The 16847-nt window shown below is 38.7% G+C and overlaps 1 protein-coding gene across 3 annotated transcripts in view; it reads right to left on the reverse strand.

Moving 5' to 3' along the window:
- The window catches only part of LOC131061516 (uncharacterized), a 181183-nt gene that overhangs the window by 23002 nt on the left and 141334 nt on the right, over positions 1-16847 (reverse strand). For 2 of the 3 annotated variants that reach the window (XM_057995240.2, XM_057995244.2), the window contains one exon: positions 9877-10008. In XM_057995240.2, coding sequence (XP_057851223.1) covers positions 9877-10008 — 132 coding nt within the window. The remainder of the gene's footprint in view (positions 1-9876; positions 10009-16847) is intronic. The other variant, XM_057995241.2, reaches the window with a different exon arrangement.

Consider the following 16847-nt stretch of genomic DNA (forward strand, 5'->3'; position numbering starts at 1 on the left):
TATCCTTGACAGATGATCAGCCATTACATGGCTCTTTCCTGGCCGCACCACAATGTTGAAGGTAAATTCCTGGAGTAAGATCAGCCATCGACTTACTCTCCCTTGGATGACTGGTTTGTTTACCAGATACAAGAGTGCCTAGTGATCTACGAAGAAGGTAAAGGGCGTGGCCAGGAGGTAATGACGGAATTTTTGCACTGCGTACACCATCCCCAAGGCTTCTCGTTCTGTGGTACTATAGTTTCTTTCTGCTCTCGACAGTAGGCGGCTGGCAAAGTATATAGGGTGGTCCAAGCCTGTGGCTCCTGCCTGTGCTAGGGTGGCGCCAATGGCAAAGTTGGAGGCGTCCACATGTACATGAAATTTATTATCCCAATTTGGGTATACCAGGATAGGTGCACTTACAAGTCTGGATTTGAGTTCCCTAAAGGCCTCTTCTTGCTCTTGGTGCCATACGAATGGCTCCCCCTTCCTTGTGAGTTTTTCCAGTGGGAGGGACACCTCGGCAAATCCTTTGATAAACCGTCGATAGTATCCTACATGGCCTAGGAAAGATTTTACTCCTGTAACATCTGTTGGGTCTTCCATTTCCATGATGACTCTTATCTTATCAGGGTCAGTCATCAACCCTGCTTTGCAGACTATGTGGCCAAGTAACCTTCCTTGGGGAACGAGGAACCGACATTTCTTTGGATTGAGGGCAAGTCGTGCTCAACGGCACCTTTCCATGCACTCACCTAGTATTTGCAAGTGATTTTTCTTCTCGCTGTAAACTGACCAATCGTCCAGAAATGCTTTAAAATTTCCACTTGCCATTTTGTCGAAGATATGCAGTATGATCCTCTGGAATGTGGCTGGGGCGTTGCGTAATCCGAATGGCATCCGATTATACACGTAAACTCCATCCTCCACAATAAAGGTGGTTTTCAGCCTATCCTCTTCGGCTATGCTGATCTGGTTGTAGCCCGAAAAGCCATCCATGAAGGAATAGATTTCGTGCCCCGCCACTTCTTCCAGTATACTATCAGTAAACGGTATGGGAAAGGGATCTTTCACTGTCACAGCATTTAAACATCTGAAGTCTACGCAGATGCGGATCTGATTTCCCTCTTTTTTGAGCGAAATGACAATAGGCGAGACCCATTCACTGGTTTGCAACCGGAATAAGATTCCGGCTTCTAACATTTTTTCTATTTCCTCTTGTACCTTTGCCGCGTAGTTTTTATTCATGCGGTAAGGGCGTTTCCTCACTGGCCTAGCCCCTAGTATTAATGGTATGCGATGTACGCATAGTTCTGGAGGCACTCCTTTCAAATCCTTATATGTCCATGCAAACACATCTTTGTACTCGAGAAATATTTTAAATGCTGCTGCTTTTAGTATGGGGTCCCAATCGTCCCCTACTAGTATTACTTTCGGATCCTTTTCTTCGCCGAGGTTGGTTTGTTGTACCTTGGGTTCCACATATTGTACGATCTCATTTTCTCCGAATTGGTGGCCCAGGGTCCCATCTACCTGGGCTTCCCCTTCCTGGTATTCAACAAATTGTGGTGGGTAAGTATTGCCTTCCTCAATCTCCAGGATCTCCAGCACGTTGCACGGGTGAAAGATTTCATAATCTTCCATCTGCTAGTGGAATAACCCATTGATAGAACTTGTTTCGTCCTCTCAGCAATTCCCCGCACGGAGGACTCCTCCTTCATCAGGTTCCATTTCAGCATCCTCCCCTGGTGTGCTTTTCTCGGACCCGGAATCTAAAGCCACTTCTTAACTCACTACTTGGTTTCCTAGATCAATGATATATTTCTTCCCTTCACTTTCGATTGAGAGAGTGTTTTTCTTCCAATTGTGATCCGCTTTGGCCATGATGAGCCATCCTCTTCCCAAGAGTGCATCGTATCCTTTCCTTGCTAAGGATATAACCATAAAATCTAGAAAGAATTGTTGGGTTCCAATGGTTACCTTTTGGCCCATAAGTGTGCCAAGTGGTTTTATGCCATGTTGATCTGCTCCTACGAGGTGAAAGGCAGGTGGCCAGAGCGTCGGCTTCCCCAAGGTTTTCCATGTCTCCTCGGGTAGCACGTTTACCGCGGACCCACCATCTACAATCGTGTTAGTAAGTCTGTAACCAAGAATCTCCATTTCTACTACGGCTGGTGTCCTGCCTACCCCTATTGCTATCAACATAGGGTCAGCGGTCTCCTTTGAGTGGTTCCTTCCTTCCATTTCTTCTATGCGGCCCGACGTCTTTTCCCCCTTTGTGGTCTCCTCCACTTGGTTTATTGCTATCCGTAGTTGTGGTAGTGTCTGCAGTAGATCCGCTACACGGACTGGTACGGTGGTTTGTAGCAGCTGGTTCATTATGGTAGCTTCAGAGTCGGCTCGTATGGTCCTGGTAGTTTTGTGGGGTACTGTCTTCCGCCGTCCCTCACTCATTTCCCTTTCTACTTCCTTTTGTGCCTCCTTTAGTCTTTCCTTTTCTATACCTGGTTCAGGGTAAGTTAGTTTCCTTGTATGAGACCGGGTAATGGCCAATACTTCTGGTTTTGACCGTACTACCTCCAGCATGTTCACGCCTTTCTGCCTTGGACATTCGGCATCTTCATGGTTGCCCGGACCGCACCATTTGCAGAGTAGCCCTCCTCCTCGTCCAACACCGCTCTGGCAGTCACGTGCAAAATGGCCCCATTCGTTACATCGCCGACATTGTATCATCGGTCTGCCTTTTGCATCATATTGGATGCGTCCTCGTGGTGTATTATTATTACTGTTGTTGTTACTTCCCCTCCAGTTGTTCCTATAGCCACCTGGTGATGCGTCTGAGTTTGTGTTCTTGGAGGGTGTAGTTGGTGGTGTTGATTGTTCTTGAGTATATAGTACCTGGGCACTCCTTGCCTTCAAGTTGTAGGGGCATTCCTTAATGGAATGTCCCAACACTTGGCAGATGTCACAAAAAGTTTTCTTTGGACAATTGGTTTTTGTGTGTCCCTCTAGTTTGCACTCTGTGCACCAGAGGTCCCTGCCCTCCCTACTTTCCTCCTTTTGTGTCCGTATTTCCCACATCATCCGTCTCATATCCTTCCGGAGTGCCTGTATGGTTTGTGATTCTTCCTCGCTTTCCTAATCACTACTATCCTCATCACTTGTGCGCTTCTTGCCTTTTGATGTCTTGCTCTCACTTTCAATATCCATGGCTCTATTGTAAGCATCCATGAAAGTAGATGGAGGTACTACCTTCATCTTTTTCCTCAGGGATGGTTGCAGACCCTCGATGAACCATCGCTTCTTCAACCCATCGGCTAGCGTATTGTCCATTTTTCCAATTAATTCTTTTAGTCTGCGGTAATAGGACCGTACGGTCTCAATCTTGCCATGTTTAGTGTTGTATATTTTTGCGACGATCTCGTCATCGTCCCTTAGTAGCCGAAACTCCTCCTCAAATGCTTTGGCCAGTTTTTTCCAGGTATCCTTTGCAGTGGTGGGTAGGTCTGTGTACCAGTCAATGGCAATTCCATGGAGGGTGGCCGGAAATGCTTTCAGCCAATTATCCTCATCATCCTCGCCATTGGCCTGCCATATGGTGACACACGTTTTACAGTGGCGAGCAGGGTCCTCCGATCCTAGTCCATTGAATCGGGGAAGTTTCTGTTTTTCAGGGTTATGTGCCATCTTCCTCGTACCCCCCGAGTTATTCTGGGAATTGTTGAATGACTCAGATGGCGCGATTGTTTGTTCCCAATTATCACTGCTGCCTATTACCTCTGGGCTGTTGTGACTCCTATCCCACTCTTGTGTATGTTGTCGAGGACCTTCTGCCAGGCTCCCTCTTTCTTCAACTATCCAGTAGAGTTTCAGGCGCCTCTCCAGTTGCTCCTAGATGCGCAGGGATCTTCTCACTATGTCCTCTTCGTTCCCTTCTTGTTCCTCCGAGGCTTGTCGGCTTCGATCTTTGTTAAGTGTATTTGGCATTAATTATTGGAACTGCAGTGGTTTCGTCGTTGTGTGTAGTCCCTCTGCTCTTCTTCCCTTCGGTTCCTTTCTCTATACTGTTGAAGCACTTGCTCCCTCCGTGTGTTCTCTCGTACCTCTTCACGTTCCACGAGTACACGCGCCAACAATCGTGGAAGACTACCCAGGAGATCGTGCATGGCCTGGTTCACGTTGAGTTCCGCCCGTACCGTACCAGCCGAGACAACGCTCAGTTCCGCTTCTCGCTATACGTACTGGTCCACGGAAACGTTCCACGCGTGAATCAAGTCTTGTGTCAACTGATCCTCCCTGGTTACTTCCGTATTATCTTCTACGTCACTGTCTGTCACCAGGATGCTTTGGTCGAATGGACGACCCATTATACTTCCATCCCGCCAGCTTTCCCTCCTGAGACCTGCAGATTCGACTTAGGCAGCGACGCCAAAATGTAAGTAGCCTAAGTGGACTTCGTTGTAGTATACAAAACACCAAGATCCAACTATAATACCAGAGTACAATAAAACACTATCATGGAACCAACAACACATGACACAGTATACCGAGATATATTCATGTAACACAGATGTATATCATATTAATCTTCACTAGAATGTGTCTCCAAATGTGCTACAAGCTTACATATAAAGAGTTTGCGGTTGGTTAGGCCATCAACCGTCAAACAACCAACTACCCCGTAGTTACAACTTAATACTATTGTTTTATTTTAATACATTACCAAAAAGCCTTATTTACTAATTAACTGGCTTACACAGTTGTTCATTATATGAACAACTTTTGTAGAGCCTTAATTGAATTATCATCTGAGTTACCAAAAGAATTGTATGATATTTTAGATATCCGAAGAAATACTGCCTGTTGGAAAGATGAGGAAATGCAAGAGTATGATAAGGTTAATTCTTGTTAGGATATTTCTAGAGAAGAAATCAGTAAATTACTAAAGTTGGCCAAAGAAAAGTGTAGAAGTAAGAAAAGGGTCAACTAAATTATGCTTGGTAAAATTGATGAAGTTGCCAATGAGACTGAGCAGATTATGAAAGAATTTTTGCTTGAGCAGAAATATGAGGTAAATCAACCTCAAGTTAGCACCCACCCAGAAGAAGACATTGCTAAAGACACTTCCATTCCGGAAGTACATGCAAAGGTCTCCGATGAAGCTACTCAGGACCCTTCTACGATTGAGGTAATTGCAGAAATGATATTAGAGGAGATTGCCAAAGGTGAAAAGGATGAAAGGGCAGAGGTAGAGAAGGAGAAGAGTGATGAATCTCCAAAGGAACATCCCGTATTCATTACTGCGGCCAATGTCTCTGACAAAGGTAAGTAGATTGTTATTGAGGATGACTTTTCCCACGGTCCGGTGGACTTGAGCACTCTTTCTCCTCTTCAAGCGTTGAGACTTGCCACCCAAGCTCAAATTAAGGCAAGCGAAGATCTGTTGAAATCTTAGACAGAAGAAAAGGAAGTTATTACTCTTGCCACCAAGGTTTTGGATAAATTCTTACCCAGTTTTGATCAGGATTCCGGTGCTTCTCCATCCGGAAAGCTTAAGAATTTATTAAATGTTGTTAATATCAATTTTGTATCATTAGAAAAGGTTGTGGATGAAACTGTACAAAAGAGGCTTAATGAGATGAGATTGCAGAAGAGTTTAAAAGATGTGTAGAGAGATAGAGCAAGCCTGAGAACTGCAATGAAGAGTGTAGAAGAGGTCTTGGATGAGGGCAGAAAAATCTTCACATCATGTCTGTTTTTGCCCAAATTCACTACAGACATTGATCGGCAAATAAGAGAACTTGAGGGTAAGTTAGCCAGTATAGGACAATCTTTCACACCTCAATCAATTTTCCCAAGTACCCTTGAAGCACAAATTTTGGATTACACTGCTAAAATAAAGGGTTTGAATCAAGACAAGGATAGAATTTTGAGCAGAGTTGGTGAATTGAGGAGTTTGATAACTCCCCGGATGGATACCTTGCTGGGAGCACAGCAAGATGCAATAAGTGCCTTAGCCAAACCTATTCCATCCGACCTTCCCAGTCTTGAGATTCATGCATTTATGTACAGTGCTTTAATAAATGTCTTTGATTGTTTCCTGAGAGGATGGAACGACTATTTGAATTCCTTAAAGGTGACTTACTCAGACATGTTTAAGTTTATGTAAATAAGCACATTCATTCATTCATTCTTTTGTTCATATGTGTTGGTGGATCCCCACCCTTTGCCATTGATGTCAAAGGGGGAGAGAGAGAGCAGTGAAAAATGGAGTAATCAGTTCAGGGGGAGTCAGAATTCAGATTCTTGGCGTTAGCACAATTTTGGGATACTTATCATTTTTCACCAGTGTTGCCTTCAATGCCAAAGGGGGAGATTGTTGGCATTTGATGTTCCGGTGATGCTCCGGTGAAGATTGGTAGTCTCTAATGATTGCAAATGCTTAGGAGTTGGCATTGATGGCAACTCAGTTTGTTGATTTGATTCGGTATGAAGTTTTGGTTAACCGGTAATCTGGAGTATGTCTTCTATGATTAGTTTGTCGGGTGAAGCTCAATGTACAGGTTTGAGAGCACTTTTCTATTTTGATGAAGCAGATTTTGGTTTTTGTGATCAAGGTTGATTGGTTAAGTATCAGAAGCCTGTTATCATGCAAATCTACCCTTCGGTATTGATTCTGTCATTTGTTTGAAGATCCGGTATCTGGTAGAGCAACAAAGCAGAGTATTCTTCATGTTTGATGATGCAGTGTGTCTGGATTATTTAAGTTAATTCCGGTGGTTGGAATCGTGTTTGGGAGTTATGTGAGACCTATAGGAAGCGTTTGATAATGTGTTTTGGGTCCAGTACATAGTTTTTTGAAAAGATTGAAGCCGACTTGCAGCTACACGTTTCATGTTGCGTGTTATGCAACTTTTGGAAGCCGACCTGTGGGAGATTAATCTTCTTGACCCATATATATATATAAGACCGATTTGGATGATGCATTAAGTGTGTGGTGTGATGTGTTAGACCGTTTTGGAGCGATTGAGTGCAGTTTCACATGCACATTTTGATCTTGGTTGATCTGGTGAGCAGTTGCGGAGCAGAATAGAGCAGATAAGCAGATCAGTTGCAGCGGATCATTTTGCACTTAACCGGAACTGATTTTCGGCATAGTTAGATACTATTTTCCAGTTCACTACTTGTTGTAACTAGTTCATAATCAATTGTAAGGCAGTGAGTCTTCCTTCGGGTCATAGCCCTTTGTACTTGAGCAGTGAGCTCTAGGCAGTATGCTTGAATGCAAGTGCATTCCCTTTATGTAATATTGTTTTGCTACTGGCCATAGTGGAATAATATTGTGGGTTCAAATCCCACCGTGGTTTTTCCCATTTGGGTTTCCACATAAAAGTTCTGGTGTTATGAATTTGTGTTTGTTTATCTTGTGTTTCTGCATTTTACTTTCTTGCATATGCTTTTAGTGGTTTGAGATTAAGTCAGAAAATTTGTTTGCCGGTAGATCACTGATTCACCCCCCCCCTCTCAGTGATCCTTGATTCCAACAAATGTAACATTTGTGAATTAAATAATATTTTAGAAATGCTTGGAAGAAAAAAAAATGACCTAGAACTCAAAAACTAGAGAATTTCACTTCTTGAAGTTTTGAACCAAAAACTCATTCATCAATAAGGTTGTAAATGTAGTATGATGAATGGCAGAGGATCACATTGCTTTTTGATGATCAAGAAAACTGTTTTTTGCACATTCTGCCACAGACACATTGCATGCACAATTGGCAAGTCCAAATGGTAGACTGCTAGGTACTCACAGTGAGCTTACACCACAGACTTGCCAAATAATCTCTGCAAGTAAGTTGGTGTTTTTCTCACCAATCACTTTGACTCTCGATTTTCACAGGTACTTGATGAGTTTTGATTCTATGATTCAAGTATTATATAGTTTTTTTATTTTTAGAATTACGAGTTTTTTCCAATCATGATAGCTTTAAACCTAGCTAATTAAATAACATTTTCAATATTAACAGGCCATGTCAATGTTGTGTAAATGGGAAGCTACCATGGGATTATTTGGTAGTGTGCAATTATAAGTACCAACAATAGAGAACCAAATACAAATTTAAATATATGGTCCTAGTTGTCCAAATGGAGCTGCATGATAAAATAAGTATGCGACAAGGACATCAGTGTGCATGATAAAATGTCCCCAAAGGGCCATTGATTGTTCATAACCAGTTTCATGTTTTGCTAATTGATTGGTTACTAAGTATTTACTATTTTTGCTTCACAACATTAGAGTTTTTCATCGGAGATACAAAAAGAAAAAAAATCTAATTATAGATGCTTTAACACCTTAAATAAAGTACTCTAAAGAAAAGCTGATCCAAAAAATTGATATATGACAAAATTGGCCTAGGTCTAGTATAATGTCAACTATTTAACCATGATTTCAAATTTCTGTCTCCCTTTTAATTTAATCTTATATTTTGGGGTCTAGCAAGAATGACTGAGTGGTAAAGTAGGAGTGTTAGCACAGCGATAGCTCAGCTTTAAAGCCCCCTGGAAACTGCTGGGAAGGCTCTTGTGGGTGAATGTGATACTTCCTATCCAAGGAGTGGGACCCCGTTCATGTTCCATACTTTCTATATGGGGATTAGGCCCCTTTTGTGTCCCATGTGTATGTGAAACAATTCCTCTTCAAGGGATTAAGCCCCATTTGTGGGCCAACGGCCAAGGGTTCTTCAGCACTCAGTTTACTTGAATAATGTCATGTCCCCTCTTTAGTATGACATGACACTTTACGTGGATTTGCCTATTCCAGACTCTCGTAGGCAGATGGTTGTGGTGAGAGAGTCATTTTGGCGTTTATTTGGTGAATGGATGGCTCATTATGCTCTTGGAGACATTATATTTTATTATTTGGGGCCAAGATGTTATATTTTTAAATTGAGGTGCACTTTTTATTTTATGAAGTAACTTTTTATCTAAAAAGTGCAATGAGGCTTCTAGAAGATTCTATTATGGATACTTCTAGAAAGTCATGGATACTTCTAGAAAGACTAAGAGGCTTCTAGAAGATTCTATTATGGATACTTCTAGAAAGTTATGGATACTTCTAGAAAGACTAAGAGGCTTCTAGAAGATTCTATTATGTGTATAAATAGACCCCATGGGTCTCTCATTTGGCATCCAAGTTTATTTTTTCTCTAGTGCATCTATTTGAGCATTTGTGGAGCTTGAAGGTCTACAAGTATTCAGCTGAATCATTGGGAACGATACCTCCCAAGTGATTGCATAACTGAGGAGGTGAAAGATCCTCTGAAGGGTTGCTCTTCGGAATTGGTACTCAGCCAATTCAGGTGTGCTTAATTGGAATACTATCTTGTCAGGGTTCGATTTAGAGATCAGTTGCAAACTTACATCTTTGTTCATGTATCAATGAATGTCATTGTCTATCATTAGAAAGTCTGAAATAGTGATCAGAAATTAATTGCAACAGTTGTATACTTCAAACTCCCATATTTCTGAAGCATGTATGACATCTATTTGACATAATGTCAATTCTAGAATTGATGAAAAATTGAGTTGTTCCCTTGGTAGTTAAATTGATATATGTTTCCTATATACTTTGCAAATCAGTAAAGTGCTTAGTTGTAGATTGTATGTAACTTGTTGGACAATATTCCTTGAATCAAAATCATCAATTCTTCCATACATAAGCAAGGGATACTGCAAATAAAGAAGAAAATATAGATTTAAGAGGAAATTTAAAAACATGTAAAGCCCTGCACTACAGAGATAAGCAAATCTCTAAGTTAGAAACCTTATTTGCAATTTCCTAGTTTGATATGAAGTACATATTTTCATCAAAATAGTTCTGTCAGAAAAGTGGTACCACAGATGCATGAGCTCTGAATGATGAAACAACTGAAGCCTCCACCAGATCCCAAAAATAAAGGTGACCATCCTCAGACCCACCAACAATGTGGGCATCTGTGTTTGTCAGGCAGCAATCCATTTTATATGACTGGAAATAAACAACAATCATAATTATTCTACCAAATCCAGGCATAAAAGAACAATAATATTCCATATCAGTAGCTTGCAGAATTTGCCATGTCATTCACTTCTAGACATTTTAGGGAGAAATGCATAAGACAATAGCACTTATAAAGATTACACAAAAAATGAGAATAAAATTGAAGTATTGTTTACAGATATTTCTAATAAAAATCAAATGCACAGCAAGATATGTATGCCCGAATGGCATTTTCAACAGAGATTCTTACGTAGTAATTTTCTCAATCATGATACAAATTACTCGATGGAAAATTACTTCAGAACCTAAAACAGCTAGTCAATTTTACTCTGAATGAAAGTTATCATTGTAGATCCTATTTGAAAAAGCAACATACAGATTAAACCAAAATGAAAGTTTCATCTGCCCCAGGGAAAAGATATTGAGAAAATATGTTCAGCATAAACTGTCTCTCACAGATAATCAGAAAAGAAACCTCCTCACTCACCAAATTTCACCAATTTTTTTTTTTTTTAAATTTATAGAGATTGTCCACATTTACCCCACCCTTTTAAACTGGAATAAGAAATTTAAGCATCAGGCCAGGAATTTTAGCACACAATCAAACAATCCATAAATGTCCAGAAAAAAGTGATGTAAGGACTAGGATTTATACATACTACACCAAATACATCTTGTATTGATAAATTAAAGGAGATGATTTGAAGCAGTCAAATTCTTTCAGAAATCAAGAAATTTAGAACAGCCTTGCAACTGTAAATCCACACAACCACTCTTAGAAAACAAAAAATTGTCTTACAAATATCACGCCTTCGGTCAGCTGCCACAATCAAGAAATAGTACTGAATGAAATTACAATTACAATAGATAAAAATCCACTTTCAATTATTATGATGGATCTCCATATTCAGTTTCAAAACTTTGATTCTGGCACAAACCTAAAGAGTATACAACCTTGCAGCAGATCAAAATAACAATTGAAGTTCCATCACTACCCTGAATTCCACTATTGAATATAAATTCAGATTTATTTCTGCTAATGAGAACTCATCCAGCACTCCATGTTTGACAGAAGCCGGGATAATGTTGACAAAATATCAACGTTACATCAGATGATGTTATTTGCTTTAAAAACCCCAATACTTGCCACTGTGCCCATTATGTTCAAATCCATCAATGGTTGCAGTCAGTGAGACCCAACTTCGATGAGGCCTTACATTAAACAATTTGTGTTCCTTCTATATGCATCCACGTTTTACATTCAAATCTAACAAGTCACAAACATCATATCTAACTATATCCATTTTTCACTATAACTCAATAGAGCTAGGTGCCCCATCTCACTCAGTAATTATTCTGTACAACTCTAAATTCTAACCTGGACAATGCATCTTTTGTCATAGAGAGAATAAGCTGGTATGATAAACATTCCAACATTAAGATTAATGGACGTTAGCAACAGAAAAATTCATGATAGATTGTTAGTCTCCTGCCTGGTCTCCTTAAGGAAACAGGAAGCATGCCAGATGTAACATGGACAAGCAACTTCAATCATGTTCTTAGAATTTTCTAGCAGATCCTCAATGATCTGGGACAACAAATCCTGGCTTAAAGGAAAATGTCATCTACCAGCTTCATAAAACCTAAGCAAGTGTTAGACATTGTTGAATTAGTTTGTCATTCATGTCAAATCACCCTTTAGTTTTAATCACTATTCTCTGATTGATCAGATTATGTTTCTATGATTGCTTCAGATTATATAATCTATATTCCCCACACAGTTAGAATGGGTTCAGATTGATAGATCACTGTTTACCTTCAGAATGATGATTGGCAGGAGATGATACCACATACAGAAGGTAGCCATGGAGAATGACTTTGCTTGATTTCCTTTCATTTATATCAATTGATGCATAGATCATTTACAGACTTCCGTTGTTTGCTTAAAGTTTGTTTTTTGCTTATATATAAGAAGTCCTCATTATGAAGAATGGAGAAAGCAGTTAAACTATAATTGGGAGTTGGAGGTTTGTCATAAGTTATAACTGTGTTAACTTCATATTAAAATTGTGTTAAGACTCCTCATGTTCGGTTATACATGAAGCAGTTATCAGTTATCAGTTATGCGTGAACAACATTATTTTCTTCTCTTTCAAGTTCGAACAGCATTGATTTTCTATATTCAATACAGAAAAGAAATGACAGTGTTGATAGTTTGAAATAACTATGGTTCGGCTGAAACTGTTTTCTAACTGATGACAGTTGTAACTGTCTTCTTAACCAGTGCTAATGTCTATATATTTCTTGAGTTCGAGAGTGGAAAAAAGAAAATGTTAGAAGTGTGTGAGTGCTTTGAAGAATATTTTGTGTACCTGCATCGGGTTGTTTGTTGTTGAAGAGGGTTCAGTTAGATGGTTCTTTGAAGAACTTGTGAAAAACTTCTAATGGTCTGTGCAAATCGATGAATATACTAAGCAAGTGAGAAGAAGAGAAGGATCAAAGATTGATACGTTGATTTGTTCCTTGGAGTACCGAATGAAGAGTTGTTGATAAGAAAAATATGTGTGGCATGTTTCAGATAATCAGGTTTTGAAATTACTTATTGATTCCTTCATGACAACATTGTGGCAGTCTTAACTCTTAAACTTCTTCTTTAACATTGAATCTTTGAACAGAATTTAGAGAGGCTTTATTTACTGATCATTTAATCTGATTGTGTGCTTCAATATATTCAAACATTATTTTCAGATCTGTTTCTCAGTTTTATGCAGCATACTTCAGAATACACAGGGATATATTGGCTTGCAAACTAATCTTGATCTGTGCTCAATACAAGTTTTCAGATTGGTCCTTCTATTTTGTACAGTTCTTTTTTCAATCTGTCGAAAGATATTATTCAGGCTGTCAGAGTTTAAATGTCTATTTGAATCTTTAAAATATTTGATATATTCAAAGTGATGATCAACAAGATTTTGTAATTGGGGTTGGCGCTCTAAACTGCTGAGTTGGTGTTCAGTTTGTTATGTTGAGATTTGTGTAGGGAGTTGGTGCTCTCAAAGGGGATTCGGTGATTCCTTGGGTTGGTGCCCTAAAAGTTTGTAAACTTCTTAACTGTGAGGCTCGATTAGGACAGTAGATCCTAGCAACATTTCTCGCCATGGTTTTCCCATCTTGGGTTTCCACGTAATCTCTTGTGCATTAGTTTCTTTGTGTGGTGTATCTCTTAGATTTCAGTTTGGTGCTTTCATTTCGGAATTAAGTTTATAAGCTTTGAAAAAGTTTTTCAAAAGAATTAATTGGATAAGAGTTAAAGTTTTATTTACTACTAATTCGCTCCCCTCCCCCTCCCCCCCTCTCAGCAGTAAACCTGTGTTCTACAGCAAGTTCTCTCATGAAGTGTTGTAATTAAATACATGGTATGATTAATCTTTTCCAAACAGCCTTTATTCTGTGAAAACATTTACCCCAGCTCTCGGCAACATGTATACCAGTTCATGGAAGCTGCTATGATCATTGGGTTTGTGTACTATGGGATTAGGGAAGTATCTAATTGATGCATCTCCAAAAGGAAGTACCCCGGTAAAGATCAACCAAACTTCCATTTTGGTTTTCCATAGATTAAATGCACAAAATTTTCAAGCTATCTTTTTAATAGATATGATGTCAAAGAATGGTGAATATGATGTTCAATGTTGAGGGAAAATTGAAAAGGTGGTAGCTTATGTAATTTGTTTATACATGATAAGATGGCACCTTCAATGCCATCATATTTGTAAACTGACTTAGGAAAAATTATTTATAAGATATTCAACTGAAATAAGTATTAAGATACATGAAAATGTGAACTGGAACAAAATATTAATTGAATGGAGATGGAAAGCTTGCTTTCAACAAGGATTGATGAGGTGAAAAAACTGCATGATTAGCAGAATCGGGACTATGACATGAATACTACATTTTGAGCTCCTCAATACCATTAGTGATTTATAGGGCTTTTCCAAGTTACAAATATACCAATAGGGGTATTGATTCAGATATTATATTTTTTCAGGAACCATGGGAAGACAGATCACAGATGTACGTGTAATGTCCCCTACTTGAAGCTGCTATAGTTTCAATAATTTATCAATCATTACTGAACAAATTACCAATCTATCATACTTAATAATCAATTCTATTATTCATAATCCACAATTTCTAATACAAGGTTCGATCCTTGTTACTACCCAGTCCTAAGGAAGAAGGAAATAATTATGCTGTCAAGGCGCTTAGAAACCAAACTACAATAGGCCCCCTCAAAGTTACGGATTCAGGCCCTTACCCTATCTTGGGATCATGCCCACAAGGTTTACGGAATGCTGATCCTTACCCTATCTTGGGATCACCCTATTGGTTGGATTTAGACTGCCCCTCCCTGAGAACAAATCACACCCCTTCTTCATAGGTACTGACAGAAATAACAAGAATTGAACCATATTTATATAGATTCTTCTTAACATCTACTTACTTAAGTGTTCTTTTCTGTTATGTTATCCATTATTGATACTGTTATTTGTCTGATCCATTACTTAAGAATTTATGTATCCTTCCATTTATATTTCAGTTATAATTATGAATTTACTGTGAAATGTTATCAGAATGAATTAACAGAATTGTAATAGTAAGTTTTTCAGCGTACCAGCTATAGCATAATGGCGTATTGTCTTACTGATATCTCCCACGGATATCCTTTTCTTTTTCCCCAATTCTTGACATTAGTCTAAATGCTCAGATTGAGCGATCCAAATAGGATGTATATAAAAGAGATAAAGATTTGATGCTTCTTCTCTGATCCCATTCCATGGATCCCCTTTTCTCTTGCAGATCGATCTTATATAGCTTCTAAGATAAAGCGAAGTGTCACCCCTCTTTGCAATGGATGTCATGTTTCATAGGGATGTGTCTCTTCTTAACTAATCGTGGCTTCATGACCTTAATTATATGTTGTTAACTAAATAGTTGATTGGCTGTTAGTAATTGATTGTTGTTATTTTCTTAATATCAATTATTGCTCCTCTAAGATTTAAATCGCAGATTTACAAGGGATAAAATTGCTGCTTAATAAGATCGTTGTTCCATAAATATTAACTCACTGTTCCTTAACTGATGCATGGGTAAAGTCTTAGAGTCACAGAAAATTGTGAAGTCTTAAGTAAGACAATTTTCTCAATTCATTTATTTACTTATAATGTGGCAGTGAACATTATCATTATGTCCGTTATGACATGATTGTGGTCATGACAGTATGCAAAGGAAGGAAACCAGCATTAGACCCTACATAGTTCTCATATGTTCCCAAACGTGAGGTACTCTTCCCTCAATCCTTGGCAATCCACAAATTTGATCCTGAACCCATAGCCTGCTGTTCCCAACAAAGACAGCAAAGCACAAAAAGAGCAAGGTGAAGAATGTCCTTCCATGAGTCAGTGTGGCAATCTTCCAAGTCCAATGCTACTCAATTCCCAAGAAAATGTAATGTCCCTCCCTTTCTTTGGTCCATTCCAACATCCTTGGAAACTCCAACTTTCTAGGAGGGCACCAATTTTAATGGAAAGGTATTTTGATGGTGGCAAAGAGTTCTTGGAGCCAAGATGAGTACAATGGTACATTCAGTGTGCAGATCTGACGACATTCTAGGAGCACTCCACACTTTTTGGATAAGTCTATCATCTTGAGAGAGTACCAACTTTCATATAGACTGATAAACCTATGCATTTAAGGTATTGGTGGTGTGGTCAATATTCATATTTTGGGCTATTTTAATATTTTCTATAACTTTGGTGGTTATATGGAAAATAATTTAGTTATTAAGTAGTTATATATTAAAGTTGTCAAAAAAGCAATTAAATGACAACTTATATTTAATTATTTAACAAGTTGTTTTAAGCAGTGTTAAAGACTTGGACTCGGCAAGTTGATTTTGGACTCAGACTCAAACTTGGTGTCCACTCGGCAAAGACTCAACAAAGACACAGCAAATTGAAAAATCCAAGAAATTCACAATTTTTTTTGGATTTAAAACTTGTTTCATGCACCCTTTACTAAATAAACCTTAAAGACACAATAACCCCATCAAATGGAGCATACTTTGCTCATATATACAAGTATACATCGATCAAATAACTATAAACGCAAATTTTAGCTAAAGGAAATAACAAATTTAGATATATAAATATTGTCAAATGTATACAAAACTCATGGAATATCAAATCCATGGCATCAAAACAAATGTATTTTCTAGATTTTTATGATCATGATTCATCATTGGCTTACTACTTGGTTAGAATTATAGTTTGATAGGGGTGGGGGCAACATCAAAATAGGGTTTAGGGGTAGCACCCCTCGCAAGGGTCTAGGGTCAGTGCCCCTTGTGGGATCCGAGGGTATGTCATAAACCAACAAGCATTGAAATTTTGTAAGTGTTAAAAAAAAAATGGTCAAGTCTTAAGCTTTGTACTCGCCAAGACTTGGTGAGTCTAGCGATTTCACCAGACTTGGTGAGTCTGGTGAGACTCGACGAGGGTTCCTGTGAGATACACTTACTGATTTCACCCCAAATCCTTGTAACAATATTGACAAATAGTTGCAAAATTTCTAATTCTCAGAAAATAATATTTACAGAGCATATTTGGATTGTAAGCTGCTTCTCATTTTATAAGAACTCGGAGCATTGCAACATAGTATACCTTCTTAGTTGTGTCTTCCAACATATTTGCATTCAATCTTAATCAATTAAACAAAGATATTTGCACACTGAATAGCAACTAGATCATAATAAATGAACAGCT

Source organism: Cryptomeria japonica, chromosome 8, assembly GCF_030272615.1.
Source record: "Cryptomeria japonica chromosome 8, Sugi_1.0, whole genome shotgun sequence".
Classification (NCBI taxonomy): Eukaryota; Viridiplantae; Streptophyta; class Pinopsida; order Cupressales; family Cupressaceae; genus Cryptomeria; species Cryptomeria japonica.